Source organism: Triturus cristatus, chromosome 5_2 (assembly GCF_964204655.1).
Source record: "Triturus cristatus chromosome 5_2, aTriCri1.1, whole genome shotgun sequence".
NCBI classification, from domain to species: domain Eukaryota; kingdom Metazoa; phylum Chordata; class Amphibia; order Caudata; family Salamandridae; genus Triturus; species Triturus cristatus.
This window is the reverse complement of record NC_140588.1, coordinates 764,414,759-764,434,373: the sequence shown is the minus strand read 5'-3', so window position 1 is coordinate 764,434,373 and position 19,615 is coordinate 764,414,759. Positions and strand designations below refer to the sequence as shown.

At 41.6% G+C, this 19,615-nt stretch overlaps 1 protein-coding gene across 3 annotated transcripts in view; it reads left to right on the top strand.

Moving 5' to 3' along the window:
- Positions 1-19,615, top strand: part of LOC146829240 (sodium- and chloride-dependent neutral and basic amino acid transporter B(0+)-like) — a 190,977-nt gene that overhangs the window by 120,577 nt on the left and 50,785 nt on the right. For all 3 annotated transcript variants that reach the window (XM_085607867.1, XM_085607869.1, XM_085607868.1), the window contains one exon: positions 8,754-8,982. In XM_085607867.1, the coding sequence (XP_085463993.1) occupies positions 8,754-8,982 (229 nt within the window). The remainder of the gene's footprint in view (positions 1-8,753; positions 8,983-19,615) is intronic.

Sequence of the window (19,615 nt, the reverse complement as noted above, 5' to 3'; positions counted from 1 at the left end):
TTTATTTTTTATCAAAGTCCCATGCATTTGTAATGCATGTACATTACTTCATACATGTGCATTGCCAAGTACTTCAGAATGAAAAGTGGAGCACATATCACAGCCATTGCCTTGGAGGCTGTAAAATTTGCAGAGGTGGCAGCTATTGTACTAGTTTCAGGATGCTTATTTTGAAGGGTTGCCTTGGAACTTGACATTTTTTTCCACTAAACAAAGAGTCCACCACGGGCCTTGGCAATGAGTATTTATTATTGGCTGTATTTTTTGTGGTGTTTTTTTTTTGTGTGACTTGTTGGAGATCTCCGACTGCTACGGGAGATCTCTGCTGTGAAGGGAGCCAATGATATGGTAGCTCTCTTCACATGAATTGAGTTTGCGGTGTGTGCTGCATCGTGTTTAAAGTGTTTTGCTCTGTCATTTTTTTTTTTACTCGTAGAAAGCAAACTCCCAAGGTAGGCTTTTTTTTTCTGAACAGAAAGTAAATAACCTCAATACGTAGGGAGCGTATTCCTTACATGTAGGGGCCACTTAACTTTATCCTGCTGGGACGACCGTCTGTCACACAGCGATCCTGCGACAAACAGACTTCTTGGACAAGGGTTACCCCCGTCAGCATCAGCGCACTCATGTCAAAGGTAATCCATTTGTTTCTGCAAATCTAAATAGATCGTGGATACCACAGGTTAACTGGGGCAGTGAGCTGCTGGGTTAGGGTCTCGTATTTGCGAGAGTTTAAGCCAATGCATCGCCAATAGCTTTTATTGCCCTCGTTTAATCTCCTTCTGCGCCTACCACCACCCTCTGCACAATACAGCTTGCCTAAAGCCGGCAAAAAGACAAAAAAAAAACAAGCATTGGCGTAGCCAATAGGTCTCGCCTTTGGGACCTTATAAGTGTTTAGCCATGCAACAGTTGCATAACTAAATACTTATAAGGTCCCAAAAGCGAGACCTATTGGCTATGCCAATGCTGGTTTTAACTGCTGCAATCTATTGAAGCCTCTCGAACATCAAAGCGGCCGTGAAAGTAATCGCGGTAAAGCGCGACGCCCGCGCACATGCACTGTAGCTCTAGGCTGGCCTGGTAGCACTTTTTGGAGCCCTCACAAAATGTCTCGCCAGATCAGCGCAAGTGCTGGGTCAGGCGAGACCTAAAAAACGTCCTGCTCTCTGGTAAGCCGTGCACTCTTCAGGGATATTTGGTTTGTTTGCATTTATCACTCAATTAACCCCTGCTTGTCACACAAGATCACAGAGCACTGCCACGCTTGGCTGTCACCTTTGAAACACTCCCTTGAATGAATAATGGCTCAGTAAACCCAAGCACAGCGCCTTATTGTACAGATCCTATAAACTTCGACGATTCCAATTCATTTTTTACTGCGTGTTGGGGGGTTGGGGGGGCAGCATTAACTGTGTGACAACAGCAGTGATTCCCACACAGCACTTTGTTTTTCGTTTTAAATGAATGGGTTGCTACTTAGTTATAAACATGGGCAGGCAACGTGCAGGTTACTGCTGGACAGGAACTCAACCAAGTATTTGCAATTAAATGGGTCTTGTGTTACGAAAGTCTTAACTATTGCCATTGTAAATGACAATGCCTTTTATTTATGTGTTGGTTTTTAAAACACATAAATAAAAGACTGTCATTACAATGCCAATAGCTTAAACCCTCGCAAATGTGAGACCTTTTGCATTGAAAATGCTTGTTTCTCCCAACTAAGCAGCGGTGCCGTCTTGATTATGCTTCACAGCGGGTTAAAACATGCATTTACAATGCAATAGGTCTCGCATTTATGTGAGTTTAAGCTATTGGCATTGTAAATGACTGCCTTTTATTTATGTTTTAAAAAACAAAAATAAAAGGCATTGTTATTTGCAATGTCAATAGCTGAAACTCGCGTAAATACGAGACCTATTGCATTGCAAATGCTTGTTTACTCTGGTATTTTATCTAGACTTGAGGTTTCAACCTTTTTGTTAAATATTTATCTTGCTTTTTGACTACATAAACATTTTGCAGCTTGACATTTATTCCACCTACTTTCTGGTTTGGTGGGATTTCACCTCATGATGTCCAGAGATGGAGGCAGAAACCTGCAAGCCACTCGCTGCTGAGTTAACGGCGCTCACCAGCATGGAAAACGCAGACAGTAAAGGGAAACCACGCAGTGTCATTAATGATAACTAAATTGCTCCCAGATCAAGACTACCTACTTTAGTTCCGCATCAGGGAATACAACTCTCCCTCTGTGTTTGGAAATGCCTTCTGGTTGTTGTAATCTTGTTTATACGTGCTGACATTAAAAAAAAAAAAAGTATGACATTTTGAAAAAAATAATCTGGAGAATGCATTTATCACTTTATCTTCTATTGAAGCAGAAGCAATTTCAGGTGGGAGACAGCTCAAATAAAGCACGTTTTTTTCCTTAAAAATAGTGAGTCTCCCACCTAAGTTGGGTCTATTGGCATGTATGCTTGTTGTGCTTCCATTGAGCTTTTAGACCAACACACCTGAAATCAAAGATTAATAGACTAACTTCAAGACTGTAATCAGTGCCCATAATTACACGGAGTGAGGGTGTCATTCGACCCCCGAATACCAGGGCATTCACTAAATTTACTCAAGTTTGCTGGGGCAAGAGGTGGAAAACTCATGACTTCCTGCTAAATCCAGGATGCCTGGTCACCTCACTGAAAGAGTGACGGCAGCATTCATTGAGTTGCAAAATGGAATGCAATTCTATGTAATGAACTTAGGTTATATCTTCATGCATTTTATCATTCTGCAGTGGAGCGTTTGGGGAGGCTCGGTTTCATGCGAAGAGGGACAAGTTGCAACATTATATTGAAAGACACGGAGTTGACTTAGAAGAGGTAAAGAGAGCCATATGTAGAGAATAAACCGCATAGAAATTGGGACCAGGATCTAGTCAATGCAATTTTCCAATAAACATTACTTGTAGTGTACAATATAAATATGAAGGGAATGTTACATTTAAAAATGTGCCGAATGTTAAGCAATGGAAGTGATACACAACTGGTTGGAGCCCAATATGCCTCCAAGCAGAGGCACTACCGTTCCAGTTACAGTCCTTGCAAAAGTTGTGAAGGCCAAGTGGTAGAAAGAAAGATGCATATGAGGTTGGTGTAAAGGCAGACTATAAAAATACCTAGAAACTGAATTATTTGACTATCTTTGCATAGTTACGTGGCCTCAAATCCCACTACCAAAATAGGGACAAGCATATCTTTTTCAGAAACCTTCTGGAATTCTTGCAAATGCTAGTTACTACCCATAGCTATCAAAGCTTTGCATGTACGGATTATCTCATTAATGGGGTCATTCTCGCCCATGCCAAGCTTTTGGGGGGGGAAAAAGATTGATAACATTCGTTCAATGTCAAAGTTTCGAAGAAAATGGTTTTGAAATCCACTTTCGAGAGAACCGCAGATACCTTTCTTCTCCCAAATAGCAATGAAAGAAAATATTTATCTTTTTGTGGGGGGGGAAACATACCCGGGCTTAAACATAGGAAAATCATAACACTTTGTGGATTACGGTAATGAGTGAATAATGTTTATTTTTAATTAAAATCCTAACAATATCTTACAAACGTCTAGAACAGGTACAATCATAGGATGTCTACTAATGCAACATGACTAGACTGAGAAGATGAAAGAAGTAGTAAGGTGCATTTCTGTTCCTTCACAGACCTCCGTTATCCTTTTCTTTGTGGTGTCAAAAAGATTAACTACACTTGATCCGTTTGTTTATCAGAGTGCAGGCACAGATTCACTGTTTGTATATGATCACCATGTTCGAATAATTCTAGCCATAACTAATATCTGCTCATGCTCCAGGAGTTTGCAATGGTATACAAATAGGAATTAGAGTTTTAAGATCTTGTGCTCATAGATGTTTTTCATTTCATACACTAGTAGCTTGTGGTGTACATTGATGCATATATTACGTGTGCTTTTAAAGCAAATATATTGTATTATATACTTACTTTAAGGGGCTTTGGGTCAGCCTCCTGTAACCATTAGCTTGTTTTGCTCTGGAACCTTCATCCCTTAGCTTGAAACAGTGTCAGTCCTCTTCACTTAAGACAGTCTGATCGTTTTTAGTTGGCTGTTTGGGTGAGTCCTTCTGCCTTAAGAATAATGCGTGAGGGATTGTCATAGCTTGTGATCAGCCCAGTTTCACTGGGGAGTGAGCGCTAAGTGTCTGAATAGTGTATGCTATACAAAAATAAGTATCTTATTTTTTTTGTATAATCTTTTTAGGTCTCGCGAGCCAAAGGCTCGAAGAGACATTTTATAACTGGGCTTTTCAAAGTGCTGCCGTGGCCTAAAGCTACAGTGCACGTGAACGTGCACGCGCGCAGCGCCATGTGTCTTTCCTCTGTAGCGATCGTAATCACGATCACTTTCACTTTCGCGGGCTCCTCTGTTGCTGGCATTCCCCCCTCCCTTCTCGCCCAGCCCTTCTTGTTTTAATTATACACCGTCCCATCCTTTTGCTTTTATCACATGCCGCTGTTATTTACTTTCTGTCTCTTGCGCAATACATGTTTTCTGTGCCCATCAGGCCTCGTTTTCTTTTATTATATATTGCACTTTTCATCATTATTTGCTCATACCCCGTAATCGCACATCGCCTACTGGTTTTATAATATTGCCGCCTCTTCTCTCACCTGCAAGCGCCACAGCAACAACCAGTGTTGGACGATCGTTGCTGCTGCCGTGTGCGCAATACATGTTTTCTGTGCCCATCAGGCCTCGTTTTCTTTTATTATATATTGCACTTTTCATCATTTGCTCATACCCCGTAATCGCACATCGCCTACTGGTTTTATAATATTGCCGCCTCTTCTCTCACCTGCAAACGCCACAGCAACAACCAGTGTTGGACGATCGTTGCTGCTGCCGAGGACGCAGAGCGAGGGCGGGATGTTCGTAATGGAAAGAGGACTAAGGAAGCCTCCTTTACATGGCGGCCATATTTGAGAGGGACTTCGTCCAACTAACAAGCACAGAGCTTCCACGTTTTTCCACATTCTGAACTCAATGGTTAGCCAGTCTACTAGAGTCTGGTTAACTTTAACACAGTACAGACATTTACTTAAGTATGCCATTTCCAAGAATATACTACATGCAAGGTAAAACGTTCAGTATTGCCGCATTCTCGTACATAAAATTACCACGTCTATTTTTCTGCTGTTTTACATGACTCATGGTCACATTCCTGTTTAGGCACGGGGTGGGGAGGTAAAGCGATTTTTTTTCAGAACCACTGGATTTGGAGCCAATCCTAGTACTCCACTTCCAAAGTGGGCAGCTGTTATGTTCAAATTCGCACCTTCTGCTTTCTTCTTCCCTCCCTCCTTCTCTCTAAAGCCCACTCAATTTTCAATCCCTACCTTCTCCTTGCTCCCAGTCCCTGGCACAGCCATTATCAAGCTGTCTCATGCCGCAAACTTTGGATTTCGACTTATTTTTTTTATTTCTTAGTTTTGATTCTCTGTTTCATGGTTGCGTTTTTTCACTTAGTAAGCATGTTTATCTACAAAGATGCACGAGTATATTTTTCACGTTTTAAGCACGTGTTACTTTGAAGGGGTACTAGATTGACACCCCGATTTCGTATCATGGTTGATTGGCTTCTTTGTTTTGTGTAAAATAAGGTGGTTGTCACCTTTCAATAAAGTTGCATAGGCTTGTATGATCACTTTCCTTCCTTATAAAAGAAAATTCCCACACGTCTTGACGTGCACACGCCTTCCAGCGGTCACGTGGCTTTCTCGCGCACGGAACGTTTGAAGGCAAGAGCGGGGAGTTGTTTAGGAATTAAGCACTGCATTTCAGTTCCTCCGTTACGGCCTAGAGTTACACAGATTATTTACATAGACTTTCTCTTTCATAGAATCGGGACGTTAAATGACGATCTTCTGGTAAGCAGACGCTCGTTTAATTCCTGGTGTTCGGGGCCACGTATACATGCGCTCTCATGATACTCATTCCCATCTTTTACCTTCCGTAGATCGTGCTCTTTACTGATATAGTGGCAAGACTTCGGCATTAGAGAGATGCTGTTTTTGTTGTTTACGTTACTAATCACTTGGTAATCCGAGTTAGACTGCAAATTTACGCAGAGTGTTTTACTTGCAGAATTACAGTGCTTTAACCGCATTGGAGGTACTTCCTGGTCTAACCTTACCAAGGTTTTACACACACGGGTTGATATACCATTAGTTCGTCATTCAGTCTAACACCACACTTTCACCGGGTTTTAGCTATAGGGTGATCAAGTGGTAACACTTAAACAAGCATTTGCAAAGCAATAGATCTCGCTTTTATACGAGTTTGTGCTATTGGCATTGTAAATGACAGTGCCTTTTATTTATGTTGCCAAACTTAAATAAAAAGCATTGTCATTTACAATGCCAATAACTCAAACTCGTATAAATGCGAGACCTATTGCATTGCAAATGCTTGTTTTTAGATGCTTTAGTCAGTGGTCATGCTTCGGATGATTAACAAGCATTGGTCAAAATAACACTGTACAAAACGTTATACCTACTACCTTTTCCATTGCTTGTTTATTTGGTTGAAGCCTACCAGACAGTGCAGACTTCTTGTGGGCATTCTGAAAGCTTCCCTAGGAATGCATTCTACCCAATGTTCATCATTGGCTTTGTAACTCACATTTTGTGGCTTTCTATTTGCTGGCTTTGTTTTCGACTCTCTAGCATGTCTTTTTCTCTCCTATGGAGCAAAGCTTGCTCGCTGTTGCTCTTTATATTCTTCCACAAGTCCTCACTTTCTGTACACCAACTTTTTCATTTTATTATCTTGTCACATTTGCTGTGAATTCAAAGACCGAGGTCAAATTACTTATGTTTCTCTGACTTTAAAGTGAGAGGATTTATGTGACAATCTTGCCGGGTACAACAAAAACGAAATGTCAATGAACTGTGCAAATATTTCAGAACATTATCAGAATTAGAAAAAGCACACATGAAGCGCTTTTTTTTTTTTTTGTGTAATACACCATTTCTACACATTACTGTTGTGCAGTGTAGTTTTAACATGTGCGATTGTAATGGTCATTGACATTGAACATGTGTTGTCTGTAATGGCGGAGTGCTAACACACCATGCATACTCCACTCGACTTAATGCCACTCTAGTCTCTGCCACTCTATTCCACTCTACTGTATGACACTTTACAACACTCTACTCAGCCACACTCCACTCTTTCCCACTTCCCTGTAGGCCACCGTACCCCACTCTACGCCACTCCACCCTGCAACACTCTATGCCACTCTACGACACACAATGTCACGCTGAAGCCTTCCCCCAGGCTAATCTATGCCACTCCACAGCACTTTACTCCACTGTATGCCCTTCAACTCTGTGCCCCTTCACTCTACTCCCCTCCAGTCACACTATACACCACTCCACTCAAACACTCTGCCACTTAACACCATCCTACGACACTCCATGCCACTTTAGCACACTCTACACTATTCCACGCCACTGACACTTTACTCAAGTCTACGCTATGTCACTGTACACCACTCCAGTCTACACCACATCACAAGACTTTACTCCACTCTTCAACACTTTACTCTATGCCCCTCAAGTCTAGGGCCCTCCAAGAGGACACTCTACTCAACTCTATGCTTCTATATGCCACTCTAGTCCATGGCGCTCTCTCCAGCAGCCACTCTGGTGTAGAACACTGCTCAGACACACTCTCAAACCCAATAGCTCTTGCATAGGTGAGACCTATTGTGTTTGCCAATGCTTGTCTTTCTCCTGATTTCCCCCCTTGTATGCTTTTCTTTGCCTGGATATAGAACCCCTAAAAACTGAACATATCTTGGAGAATATACTATTTGTCTTTGAATGTGAAGCAGTCACATTACAGTGAGAGTAGGCAACGAGCATTGTGGTCCACACCAGACTGGTTATGTGAGCTCCACTGGTTGTGAGCAGTCAGTAACAGGTGCTCTTTGCCCCCTTGTGTTCATGTTTCACATGCGCTCTGTTTACGTAGATAAAGTTGCCTTTGCATAGACAATTGCAGCATGTAAACAGCTCAGTTAAATATATACTTCACCATTTCGACCTATCGTGGTATTACCTACTTGCACCAAAGCCCATCATGTAAGTTAAGTAATATTTGCATCTCAATTTGCATTGGTCAACCAGGGCAAATTGTAATTTTTAGATGGTGTGAATGCATTGAGGCGATCGGCCAGTGCTAATGCAATTTCCGGGAAACCTCCATTACAAAACAGCTAATACTAAGAATGTTCCATTACAACGAATGCTAATACAACACATGCCATTGCAACGCTGACCAGCACCTTCCCTGAAGTAAGCAGTCAGCGGTTTTAGAATAGTAAATTACGATGTAATGGTGCGTGCGTTGTAAATACCGTGTTTTAAAAGCATGCGTTGTAACATCATACATCTGCAATTTCGTAATAATAGTGTTTATGTGAAATTGCACACAGCAGTCTAGGCAAAGTTCTTTCTTCTCTTTTTTCTTAAACATAATTTGCTCTTCAGGAGGCACAGTAGGCTGCATCCACCGACACAAAAAACAATTCTCTTCAATAGAAAATTTCATATGCTAAGACTTTACACCCATGTAAACATTTGTTTTTGTACTGTATGTCAACGTTTTCCTCATGTAATGTCATCTGTATATTTATGAAATTCTGATATTTTTTAGGTTTGGAAAGATGCCGCGACTCAAATCTTCTTTTCTCTGTCAGTGGCTTGGGGAGGTCTGGTAGCTCTGTCTTCCTACAATAAATTCAACAACAACTGCTATTCGGACGCCATATTTGTTTGTATTACAAACTGCCTTACAAGCGTCTTCGCCGGATTTGCAATTTTTTCCATCCTGGGACATATGGCTTTCAAGGCAGGAAAACCTGTCTCCAAGGTGGTCGACTCTGGTAAGTCTGAAAATGTGCAAAGGGTTTTGATATGAGCCCCACGTCATTAGTGATCGCTTTGTACAAAATTCAAATCTATTGACAGTAGTGCATGAAATTGATTAAATGGGACTGGAAATAATTATGGCAGTGCTGTCAGAATTAACCCTTTCAATTAACATATTTGTTAAATGTAGCACTTCTACTACACATCGAAAGAACATATAGTTCTTGAAAGACAATCACAGAAGCACTAAACTCCCTAACACTAAAACAAATTAACTTTCGAAAACATGATGCATAAGATCCGACTTCTGTCACCGCATAAAACAGTGACAGTTTTTAGGTTGAGCCTGAGCCAGCCCGCAAGCGATGCTCTGGTGATCTGTTGTAGTTCAGTACGTGAGAGAAGCCCCGCCTACTCCCCGCCCATATTTTTTATTGGCTTGTCTTTGTCCTTCGTAAATGCTGGCTTTTGATTTTGTAATTAGCTTGTTAGTCCCTCCTTAATACAGCAATGTTGTCACTTGTAACCTCCCATGGCTACTAACCCCTTTACTTGGTTGTTACACGGTGCGTGTATTACTTTCTGTAATGAGTTTCTCCCACTGCAGGCACGAGGACATGCCCAATGCGGGAATGGCTGCCGCTTGTTTATTGCCGTGCCGCACTTTCAATTAAACAATGGCGGGTGCCAGGTCAAGTCGGTCTTAAGTTGCGCACAAGTCTTAGACGCGAGCTTCTTAAAAGTCCGGTAGGACTGGGAGATTGATAATTATGATTCTAATTATGTCAGGACGAAGCTTGACCGTACCTGCTTTTCAAAGACATGTTGACTAAAGAGATGCTGTGCCTTTCAAGATCGCTTTCGTTTTAAAACCGATGTGGATTTTTACACTGAGCTCACATATGGGGTACCTCACTCCACCCTTGCCCTAGCAACTCAGACACTGGGGTCCCACTGCTAAAGGAAGCACTGAGTCCGGGGAGGGCTTATTCCAGACATGCCAACCGTGCGTCTTGAACAGTAAGTTACATGAATGCAGCTTATGTGCTGTATATGTCTCTTAAACTGTTCCGCTCCCCGTGCCTTTCCTTAAAGGGGAGGCCCGTGGGTAGGGCCTAGCCTGGCTGCTGCCTTTCACATGGTTTTTTTTTATGCAACAGCAGGGAACGGCAGCACGGTGTGCATTAATGCACTTTAGCGCCAGCTCTACGGTGATTGTCTGAAAAGTTGGTGTCACAGCGCACGTCTTTGCATATCATGCTCCCAAATTAATTTCGGTATTGCCCTATTTTTAGCTTTTCTGGCGTTATCGGTCTAGTGCTTCGTACCATGTTGCAGGTGTCGAAGCGCTTTCATGAATCCTTGAGGCAGTAGGATTGTGTAGTGATCTGTTAAGTCAGATCACATTTATTCTAATTTATCAATCCTTCACATCTACGTAAGCTTGTGTATTATGTGTCTAGTTGGAATGTTATACTGCTGCTTAGTTACTACAGAATGTTAGAGTGGCACTCTTGAGTTGGTGTCCGTTGGAGTTGGCTGCTTCCAAGCCTTCTCCTCTCCCATGTAACCACCAATAAACTTCTCAAGACATCAACTGTATCCTGGTTGCTTACTACATTTGCCTGGCGACAATCCTGGTTACATGGACTACCCAGTGTGCAAACTCTTTTCAACCTCAGTCTCATTTATCATCGAAATTCAAACCTTCAGTTTGTCTTTTTTTTTTTTTTTTCACCAAAAATTTAAAGAGGCGCGTCAACTCATGACTGGCTACTTCTTTACCTACAATTCCAGCCTCATTCTACAATTCTGAAAGAGACCTCACGTCTGAACCATTCATCAAGCAAGCCATCCTACAGACATCACGGTAGGACGTTTTTATTTCACCCTCACTACCCGACAAAGACTTTCCATGCCAGCGCTTCAGTACTTTTCTATCATTGCGCTTTCCAACGTTAAAATTTGCATGGTATCATGTTTACTTTGCCTCACTCTCTTGAAGAATTTTAGTTACAAGCTTCGCATTATTCAAAGAGCTTTTCCCGCAACATTCTTACCGGACATTTCTCGTGACGCGTGAGGATATCACACGCTCACATCATCCTCCATTTCACGGAATTCACTTCTTCTTGGTTCCTGCGTAATGAACGTCAACACGTGCCCGCGCCCTTGCGTCACAACTTTCCTGCGCATGTCTGCTGTATTCATTCTTCCTGATGTCTAGGATCACATCGCGTTCCAAGTTGCTTAGCAACCGATCAGGCACGATCATTGCGCACAGATTGAAAGGCTGCAACGCTGATGCGCACAGCTTCCTTTCTACAGTAAAGTCACTCGCTTCGAGAATTACCAAAAAGAAATTCAGCTTACTGGAATTTACATGCGCACTGCCTTTGATATTAACGCTGATGCGCACAGCTTATTATTCAGTGATTTTATCTATTTATTTATTTCCCCCCCCCCCATTCGCTCTCGTTGATTCTTTCACAACTTTTCAGCACTCAGTGTGCATCCCACGGTGACACGCACACACCTTGTCCTTACAGTAGTGTATATTACGGTGATATACACCTTATTATTTTTATCAACAATCTCATTGCTTATGTGTACATTCTAGGGTGATACACACACTATCATTTTACTCTAGTGTACACCACGGTGATGTACACACCCCACAACTAAGTTCTCGACTAAGACTTAGGCAATGTTGCGATAGAGCTGCAGAATTGAGTATCACATCAGTTTCCGTTTTATTATTAATTTTTCTGTACACTTCAATTTTTATCTTCTCCTACTTTTTTTTAAGTAGCTTATTATTGCTACTATGTGTACTCTTCAGTCCGTTAATCCACCGCCTGCATTTTTAGACTCTCCTGGAGAACCACCTATCAGATGGGAAGTTTGGCATGACACTTTCAAAACTTATTTAGGTGCTATAGGCGCATCTAGATTTAGCGCAGACAAACAAATATCTGATGCTACATTCTCTAGGTTTCGAAGGAAGATCTGTCTTTAAACATTTGCCTGACCTACTACAAGACATCGCTTTACCTAATGATGAATACAGAGAAACTGTGCTTAAACTCAAACTTCACTTTGACAAACAACGAGCCTCATGGTTCTCAGACATTCTTTAAGAGGAAACCGTGAGAAGGGGAAGATGTGGATTCTTGCATGTCTGTGTTGCGTAGATTAGCAGCAGACTGTAAATTCGAGAACTTTACTGATCCACTCATTAGGGACCAATTTGTATGCCATTGTAGAGACCAAAATATCAGACAAATTACTTACCATGGGTGATCCGTCCCTTGATGAGACTGTCAATTATCCAAAAGTATAGACCTTTCTATGGTTTCTTTGAAAGAATTGGAAGATAAAGTAGTGGAACCTGTTAATGCCATTAACCTTAATGCATCTGGCAAATCCACAAAAAAAGCCTTTAAAAACAGTGTTAGTAATGTCGGTAAGTCTTCCAAACCTAGCACTACTAGCAATGCGGATCCTACAGTATGTATAATTTGTGGGAACCCACCTCATTCTAGAGGTTCACGATGCCCTGCCTCCAATGTCACATGCAACTATTGCAAAAAAGTTGGTCACTTTGCAAAAGTTTGTCTTCAGCTCAAAGGACAAAAAAAGTATAAAGAAATCTGCTGTATGCTTAGTTGAGTCCGAGTCTTCCTCTGACTCTGAGATAGTTTCTGTAGTTCCGGAGCACACCTCTTGTGATTAAGGTGATCCTAAATCCTGTGTGGCCCTATTTTTGATAGTTTTGTTGGCACCAGATGTATCAAACTTTTAGTGGATTCTGGCGCCAAGATAACCATGATCACCAGGAAACTTTTCAATGAAACTTTGGAAGGTACGCAACCTCTATGTCCTCCTGATCGCACACCTGTGTCATACGAAGGTCGTAAGATCGATCTCTTGGGTTTTTCTGAAGAAGAAATGCATTTTAAAGGAAGGAGAACAAGGGGGAAAATCTGTTGCTGTTAAAGGATTGTTTGGAATGATTCTTAAACCTGGAACCAAAGAACAAGTCCTAGTAGTTGGGTGTTCTGTTGAAGTACAATCACTCAAAGACAAATTCCCTTCCGTTTTCAGTTCAGACTTAGGGAAAATCCATGGTTTTAAACACAGAATCCTAGTTCAAGAAGGGTCCTTACCAGTAAAACACAAGCTCAGGGGGAGTACCCTATAGCATTAGGGAGGACTTAGAGAAAGAATTGACACAGTTATGTCAGAAGGGTGTGATTGAGCCAACTGAGTCCTCCCTTTGGCTTTCGCCTTTGGTCGCCACTAGGAAGAGATGTGGTCAACTCAGGGTGTGTGTGGACTTAAGATCACTTAATAAGTTAATCTAGGTTGACTCCCATCCTCTTCTGAAAATTGACGTTTTTGCTTCCCCTAAAGGTGCCAAATTCTTCACCAAGCTTGACCTAGCAAGCGCATATCACCAGGTTGAGTTGCACCCTGATTCTCGTCATCTCACAGCTTGTGTCTCCCCTAGGCACATTTCAATACAGACGCATGCCCTTTGGGTTAGCATCTGCTGCGTCAGTATTTCAGAGGGTTATGTTCAACATTCTTAAAGGGGTTGATGGAGTCTTCGTTTTTCAAGATGATGTATTGATTTTTGCCAATGATGCTCCTTCACATGACCTCATTTTGCACAAAGTGTTGGGCCTATTCCAACAACATGGTGTTGTCTTAAAACTTGAGAAATGCAAATTCTTTTGTACGGAGGTAGAGTGCTTAGGTCATATTCTCAGTCAAGATGGTGTTAAACCCAGACCTGGTCTTCTGGAGGCCATAACTAATGCTTCCACTCCCACAGACAAAACTGGGGTCAAATCTCTTAGGCCTTTGCGAATACTACTCAAGGTTCAGTCCCCATTACGCTACAATAGTCTGTCCCATTAGAAATCTCCTCAAAAAGGGGACTAGATTTGTTTGGAGCAAGGAATGTGAGTCTGCCTTTGAAGAAGTCAAAAATTTGCTAAGCAAGAGTGCTGTACTCAAGCCTTTTGATCCAAGCTTACCTTGTTGTCTAACAGTCAATGCCAGTCAGGTAGGGTTGGGTGCTACCGTGACACAAGTGAGGGTGGAGTTGAAAAAACAATTGGGTTTGCATCCAGAGTCCTAAGATCACCTGAATTACAATATTCAATTATTGAGAAGGAGCTATTAGCCTGCTCATAGGCTATTGAAAAGTTTCACCCATATGTGTGGGGAAAGCGTTTTCTGCTTCAGTCTGACCACAAACCTCTTGTCAATATCTTGGGCGGTAGTTTAAGCAAGTGTTGTACTCCCAGAATTATGAGGATGGTTACCAAGTTACTACAGTATCAATTTGACATCAGACACCTCTCTGGGGGTAAGAATGGGAGGGCAGATTTTCTTTCCCGTTCTCCTCCCACATGTGTTCAAGAAGATGTTTCCCTTTCTGACCTGATTGAGGAGGATTGTGAAGATTGCCTTGTGGTGGGTGTTGACATTCCTGAACTAAGATTCTGCTCTGATGATGAATGGAGAGATGCATTCTCTGATGACTGTGTCCTCCAAAATGTGTGTAATCTTGTTAGGAGTGGGTGGCCTAGAGAAAAGGTCTTGCCTCCTGCATTACAACCTTTCTCTAAGATTGAGAATGAAATTTCCTTGAAAGATGGTATTTTGTTGCGGAACGACAAACTTATTCCTCCACATTTGTTTAGGAGAGGGATCATACTTAAGGCTCATGAAGGGCATTTAGGCTCCTCTTTCACCAAACGCCACATTCACGACATTTATTGGTGGCTAGGAATGGATTCGGAGATTGATGATTTTGTTTTGAATTGTTGTATTTGCAGTTTATCTGACAAGTCTCTTAAGACTTCTGTTCCTCCCCTCATGCCTGTAGAATTCCCAGATCGTCCTTGGGTCAAATTGGGAGTCGATGTCATGGGACCTTATTCAATGGTAACTCAAGATTTATCTTGGTTATGGTTGATTATGCCTCAAAGTGGCCCAAGTGCAAACTTGTTAGAGAAGCTGACACTAAGAGCATCATAAATTTTTTTGAGGGAGGTTTGGTCTAGAGAGGGATCTCCCAAAGTTCTTGTTTCAGATAATGGGAAAAAATTTGTAGGAAAAGATTTTGAATCCTTTCTGTCTGTTTCTGGTGTAAAGCATTTGAAAAGTTCCCTCTATCATCCTCAAGGAAATGGCCTCGTAGAAAGGATGAATCGAGTTGTGGGGGACTGTGTGAAATGGGCTAAGGCCAACAACCAGGATGTTCTCAAATCGCTGGAAAGCATTATATGGTTGTATAGGACCACTCCACACTCTTCCACCAAAGTGTCTCCTTTCGAGTTAATGAGGGGAAGGCAGCCCATTACGTCTTTTCGTCCGGGGTGGATGTCAAAGTGGATTGATGTAGAATCAGATGTGTGAAAATTGATGTCCTTGGCGAAAGATAGTGCTTCTGTCACTCAAGCTAAACAAAAAAAAAAAGGTTTTGACGCTAAGAAAGGGTCAGACTTCTATCCTTAAAATAGGTGATTCTGTTAGACTCAGGAAGTCCATGCATTGTAACAAAGGTGAAAGCAAATTTGGACCTTCTGTTAAGGTGATTAAGATTATGGGCAATGCCATTCGGGTTGAAGGAGGATTTTGGTGAAACTTATGCAAGGTTGCTTAAGTCAATTCTTCTGTTGGACAAGTTCCGTCCAAGGATAGTGATAATCCTTCTCATGGCACCGGTTCTGTACCAGATGGTGTCAGGCGGAGGTCACGTAATGTAGTTAAACCCGCTAGATATAGGGAATAAATTTACATTTTATTATATTGTCATATAATTTTCTTTTAATAGTAATCTTGTTTCATAGTATATTATCTTTTCTTTGTTTTATTTTGTATTGGAAGAAGGGGAGGTAATGGAGTGATCTGTTAAGTCAGATCACGTTTATTCTAATTTATCAATCCTTCACATCTATGTAAGCTTATGTATTGTATCTTGGAATGTTATACTGCTGCTTAGTTACTACAGTATGTTAGTGGCACTCTTGAGTTGGTGTCCGTTGGAGTTGGCTGCTTGCAAGCCTTCTCTCCAATGTAACCACCAATAAACTTCTCAAGACATCAACTGTATCCTGGTTGCTTACTACAGATTGCCTCCCTTGCTTTCAACGGACTGAAAAGCATGGAAATGGCTGTAAATTTATATGCACTTATAATTTACTCTTAAAGAAAAGAAACATTGGTCGCACAAGCCCTATCTTTTCTACTTTTAAAAGACTGTATGAAAAACGCCAATTTACATTTTTCTTTTACTAACCAATGTTTTATAATAATCCATATATTCATTTTGAAAGTTTGGGTCTTTTTAGCATGAGTTTGTATGTCTAACTGATTTTCTTCTAAGCAAGTTTCAAGAATGTACAGGATGCATCTGGCGCTAGTTAGGGGTTCTGAATTGAGAGCACAAGCTTCTAGCAGGCTTATGGCTATTATGTTTGGGCAACATTTCTTTTGCACTTTTTTTTTTAGGTGTATTCTTACAATAAAGCAATCCCACAAGATTACCAGGACGACTGGCTTTCTCAAGCCTACATTTAAAATTTGATACATGTAATTTTGATATCCTATTGAAAATGCAGGAACTTTATTAGCAAACAACTGAATTTACCAACTGCAGCACTGGGGAAAATGACCCAAGATAGACCGAAATAAAAAAAAAACCTACAGTCTCGGAGCAGTACATGAAAAGGGGCAGTTCTTATCGGCCCTTGCATCCTCATTTCTGTGAGGTCCTGACAGCTGCACAAACCTAACACTCGGCATGTCACAAGAGCTAACACAACCAATAGTACTGTGTTCCAAGATCTAGGAATTATTTGGTTCTATGGTGCCCCGTAATCTAATATTCTCTATCAAGGGTGCTGACAGCATGAACATTAGCACGGTGTACACCAGTTGTAAGTCTAAGGGTGGAGCCCTGCAGATTCCATGTGTGACACTGGGCAGGTCAGCCAAGCTTCTGTTATTTGAGCTGTTACTTAGCTATGCTATAAAAGAGCACATTAGCATGAATGTATGACGTTACTACGCATACATTTACAACGCGGTACTTTACATCGCGTTTGATACAACGCAAGTCGTTACTTGTGCTGAAGGGTGCTGGACTTTGGAATAGTATGATTTACTATGCCAACTCCAGTCTACATGCAGTAGGGAATGTTGGAATAGTAAATCATTCTATTTGTTAGGTTGGAGCGTCGTCCAGCGCAAGTCGTTGTAACGACTTGCGTTGTAATGCCCGCGATGTAAAGGCATCGCAATGCCCGCGTTGTGAAGGATGTTTCCCCATTAGCATAACTGTTAAGATCGCTATCAGTGCTAGCACTAGCATATGTGCTTTCTTTAACATTGTGTCACTAATCCATGAATTGAACTGAAATTCCCCGGCTGTGGTTCTTCCTACAGAGACTGGTGTCTCGTTCCCAAGATGACTTATTTGTTTCATGTTGCAAGCCATATGTATTTATGTTTAAGAAAACAAAAGGGTTGGAAGTGTTTCGATCACTTGGGTGTTGATAAAAGGTGAATTATGTGACATCAAACAGCACATTTCTGTAGTTTATATTACTTAATCGTTTTTTTTTTATATGTTAACAGTGCCTGGCATAAGGAATAATATATTATATTTAAAAATGTAAATATTAAAACATATTGCCTCTCAAATGTTTTAATATTTACATTTTTATTTTTACAATGGCTACATATTTGTCTATTCCATACAGCTCTCACCCATCTATTCACCATGCCACATAATTACACTACACAAATATACTCCACAATAGGTCTCGCATTTGCAAGAGTTTAAGCTATTAGTATTGTAAATGACAATGCCTTTTTATTGGGTTTTAAAACCCAAAACATAAATAAAAGGCATTATTTACATTGCCAATAGCTCAAACTTGCGTGAATGCGAGACCTATTGCATTGCAAATGCTTGTTTAATTGTGCCTTCCTTCAATTGTCTACCCAGCATTACTTGCCTTAACATGAAACTATTTCCTGCCCACACTAGGGAAGCCCAAAAGAGGAGTTATTTAATAATTTCGGGTGCCTTGCAGTCGTTTCCATCACAAGTGGTGGGGATTATGAATCCCCCTAGACACGTGTTTTATATAGTTAATGAATGTGACTAGTCTTTTTTATGGCCTGTTCTAAAGTAAAGCGACATTAAGTCAACTTGTATAACTGTTAAAACTCAACATTTGTGTCCACATCCGCAATTTTTTGAGTTGATAATTCTGAAGCAAGTTCTTTTCCAACACTTGAGATGGCCAGGATTTACCAATCGCATGTTCCTTGAGTGAGTTCAGCTTGTTTAATCCCGCAGCCTTTCAGTTTGGTAGTAAATTACTTCCACTCCGATCTTCAGAGTAGTTGGTGCACTCGCATTAGTGCTAAGTATTATATGATGGCCAGAAATGGGAAGAGCGGGCAGACAACCCTTTGTGCTGTGCCTATCCCACATAACATTGCAGCAGCACACTTGTGGACCCATCTAGGGCCAGATGAATCGGGTTGGCAAAAGCCCCTCTTCATTCCTCACAGCAAAGAATCGCCTGCCAAATTTAGAGACCCGGCCCATGTTCGTCTTTTTGAGAGAAGTGCTTCAGCCTTCACGTGCGTCTCAGGGAGAATTATTGAGTAGTCACTTCGATTTTCAGAAACTAACCCAAGATTTTTCTTCTGTCCGCTACCAGCAGAACTTTTTTCAGGAGTCACTAAAATGGAAAACTTTTTGTAAATCCCTCCCTAAATAGAGCTGAGGTACAGTGATCTGTAACCACGTAAAACGTGGGCTGCAGCCCAAAGGTCTCAGATGGTGAAGCCAGCTTTGCCCCCCCCCCCCCTCCCATCCCCCTCGCAAACATAAGTCTCCATGATTAAATGAGGTGGGGGACTGCGAGCTTGGCAGGATGGGACCTCTGCAAAATTATAGTGGAGGCCTTGCTCTGCCAAACTCTAAATATTGCCCCTGCTGCCAGCTATTTTGACAATGTGAGTCAGAAGACCTTAGCCTGGGCATGTGTTCTTGGTGCCCTGTGTGGGGGTTAAAGTCAAAAATTGCACCTTCCAAAGTCCTCCAATGGCAGCACTTGCATCGGTGCACAGCAGACAATTCCATGGATGAGTTAGCATCCTTGCACAGAAGACACTGCTCTAGGTGTGCTTCAGGATATCACCGGCCTGACTCTCTAAATGGGCCACAGGCTCCTGGGACTTCCCTTCTGGGAATGGTTAATGGGACTGTGGGGTACTCTGGCTGACTCTGGAAATGCACCTTGTAGATTTGCCCTAGTTTGATCTACCCGTCTTCCCTGGAAAGCTCTGGTGGATGTACATGCTCTGGAGAAGCATCTAAATTATTTGTGGAAGGTCTTCTTACCTATTAGGACACCTTCTCCTGGTTACCTCTTCTTGCCTGTACCTTCTTATGTGGTAACACACACAGTGGTCAAGTACCACCAGCATTAGCTGGAGAGGCAGTTTTGTATATCTGGCCATCTCTTGGTTACGTTTACGGCTTGTAAATGAGTGTTTGCTAAAATGTACTCCTGAATTTCAGTAGGCTGTAGGCATTGCTGTAGC